The 2,436-nt window shown below is 61.4% G+C and overlaps 1 protein-coding gene across 1 annotated transcript in view; it reads right to left on the minus strand.

The window, feature by feature from the left end:
• The window catches only part of FES (FES proto-oncogene, tyrosine kinase), a 9,751-nt gene that overhangs the window by 4,796 nt on the left and 2,519 nt on the right, over nt 1-2,436 (minus strand). The window contains 4 exon segments of the mRNA XM_077774316.1: nt 1-145; nt 262-384; nt 539-658; nt 734-871. The exon segment at nt 1-145 is cut by the window's left edge and continues 34 nt beyond it. Of these exon segments, the coding sequence (XP_077630442.1) occupies nt 1-145; nt 262-384; nt 539-658; nt 734-871 (526 nt within the window).

The raw sequence follows: 2,436 nt of genomic DNA on the forward strand, positions 1-2,436 counted from the left end.
AGGCGGGGGCTGGCCGGGGCCCAGCTGCTCCAGCTTGGCCTGCAGCAGCTCCTGCTGGGCTTGCAGCTTGGCCTGGCTGCACAAGGCCACCTGCAGCCCCTGCAGCGCCTCCTGCAATACCTGCTTCTTGGCCAGCAGCTGCACCCTGCAGGGGGTGGTGGAAGAGAGAGCAGGGGGAGGCTCAGCCTGCAGCCCGAGGCCAGCGGTGCGTATGTTGGGCAGGCAGGTGCCGGGGAGGCCGCCGTGGGCAGACCCGCTCACCGCTCCCGGGGGTGGGTGTTCTGCTCGTCATTCTGGAGCTCGCGCTGCAGCTGAGTGACCGCCTCCTGCCGGCTGAGCACTGTCTCGGTGGCCACGGCCAGCTCGTCCGTCACCGAGGTCAGCCTGCGCCCGGAGGAAGGGCCGCGTGAGGGCCGCGCGCCACGGAGGCGTCCCCGCAGGGCCAAGCAAGCCTGGCCGCAGCTCTGCATAGACAGCGTCTGCCCCCGGCCACCCTGGCCACCCCGCCACCTGGGCCCGGCGCGGGGCCACCACGCACGTGTGCTGCACGCTCTCCACCGTCAGCTCGTTCAGCTGCAGCTCCCCTGGCTCCAGCGGTTCGCCCTCCTCAAGCAGTGACTCATCAAAGGTGACACAGGGTGGGACGTCAGGTGCAGACCTTTCGGGGGGATGGTTCCCCGTCAGTGAATGTGCCAGCGGCCCTGGTGCCCGGCGGAAGCAAGGAGGGGCTTACCCGTACTGTCGCAGGAAGCCCTGGTACTCAGCCTCGGGCTGGATGCGGGCAACAGCGGCAGCCATCTCCAGGTGCACGGCCACCACCTCGTCCTGCACCAGGCTGCTGACCTCCAGGTACTCCTGCAGGATCTCCTTCCTGTCCCCAGACACGCGCCCCGGTCAGTGGGGGCTCAGGCGGGGCAGGGCAGGGCAGGGGAGCTCGGCCGAGCCACTGGGTTTGAGTAGTCAGCCCTGGGGTTGACCCCTCCCGCCATCATTTACCAGCCAAATGACCACAGGCAAATTACTCAACATCTCCCTTATCTTCACCTCCTGATGTGTATACCGGGGCCACTGGGCGTTGTGATAAAGATCCAGGGAGGGCTCGTGTGCAGAGCGCGCAGTATATACAAAGGGCTCGGTACCTATGAGCACAAGCAGCCCAACGGCTGGGGCTCCGGTACGTGCACAGGCCGCTGGCCCTACGTCTCCATGTCTGGTCCGGAGGCCTCCCTGGAGCTCCAGCTGCACGCAGCCACCCACCTGCTCGAACGCCTCATTGGACATCTCTTAGGCGCCCAAACTCCATGAGCTGAAATACGAACTATTCTTGTCTCCTGAACCTGTTTCTTCCCTCCCTGTCCACATAAGTTAGCGGGAACTCCATCTTCCAAGAGCCACTCCGGAGTCCCCTCGACTCACACCTCACTTCTAGTCCATAAGGAAATGCCCCTGTTCTACCTTCGGGGTGCACCCAGGAACTTAGGGCTTCTCCCTCCCATCACTACTGCCCTGGCCCAGCGGCCACGGTCTGTGGTCTCCACGACCACAACAGCCTCCTGTCTCATCGCCCCAGCCCTGTTTGGGGCCCCGGAAGTCTATTCTTAAGACAGCAGAGCCTAAGTCCTCACAGCTGGACCCCACATAACCCAGCGGCCCCCAACCCCTGGACCGGTCTGGCCTTGCGTCTGACTCTGCCCTCCCCTCACTCTGCCTATGATGCACTGGCTTCCTTGCTGTTCCTGGATTTCAGGCCTTCACCCACCTCAGGGCCTATGCACTTGCCCTTCCCACTTTCTGGAATGGTCTTTCTCCAAACATCCCCCTGGTTCACTCCGATCCCCGAGGCTTTCCCAGAGCGCTCTGTTGAAAGCTGTCCGTCCTCCCTGCCCCCATCTCCCTTCCTCGTTTTATTTACCTCCACAGCTCTTATTCCCTCCACACGCCACCCACCCACCACCCACCGTACTTTCTTTTCTCTCTCCAGTAACGTTAATGATCCTAGAGGGCGGACGTTTCTGTCTCCATTGTTCTCTGCTACACCCCAGGGCCCAGAGAGGGACTCAATACGTATAATAAAACCTCGCAATGAGGGATCCTGGAATGGGGCGCCTGGGTGGCTTAGTCGGTCAAGCGTCCGACTTTCGCTTAAGTCATGATCTCGCGGTTTGTGGGTTCGAGCCCCGCGTCGGGCTCTGTGCTGACTGCCAGCTCAGAGCCTGGAGCCTGTTTTGGAGTCTGTATCTCCCTTTCTCTCTGACCCTCCCCTGCTCACGCTGTCTCTCTCTCTCCTAGAAATAAATAAAAATATTAAAAAAAAAAAATAATAAGGGATCCTGGAATAGCTTAAGTAATCTGGATACGAGCGGGCAGGCTCCGATCCTCAGCCCAGGGCCTGCTCTCCCGTGATCACGTGGCCACTGTCCCGAGATCAGATTTTCT

This window comes from Crocuta crocuta, unplaced genomic scaffold, assembly GCF_008692635.1.
Source record: "Crocuta crocuta isolate KB4526 unplaced genomic scaffold, BGI_CrCroc_1.0 scaffold7, whole genome shotgun sequence".
Classification (NCBI taxonomy): Eukaryota; Metazoa; Chordata; class Mammalia; order Carnivora; family Hyaenidae; genus Crocuta; species Crocuta crocuta.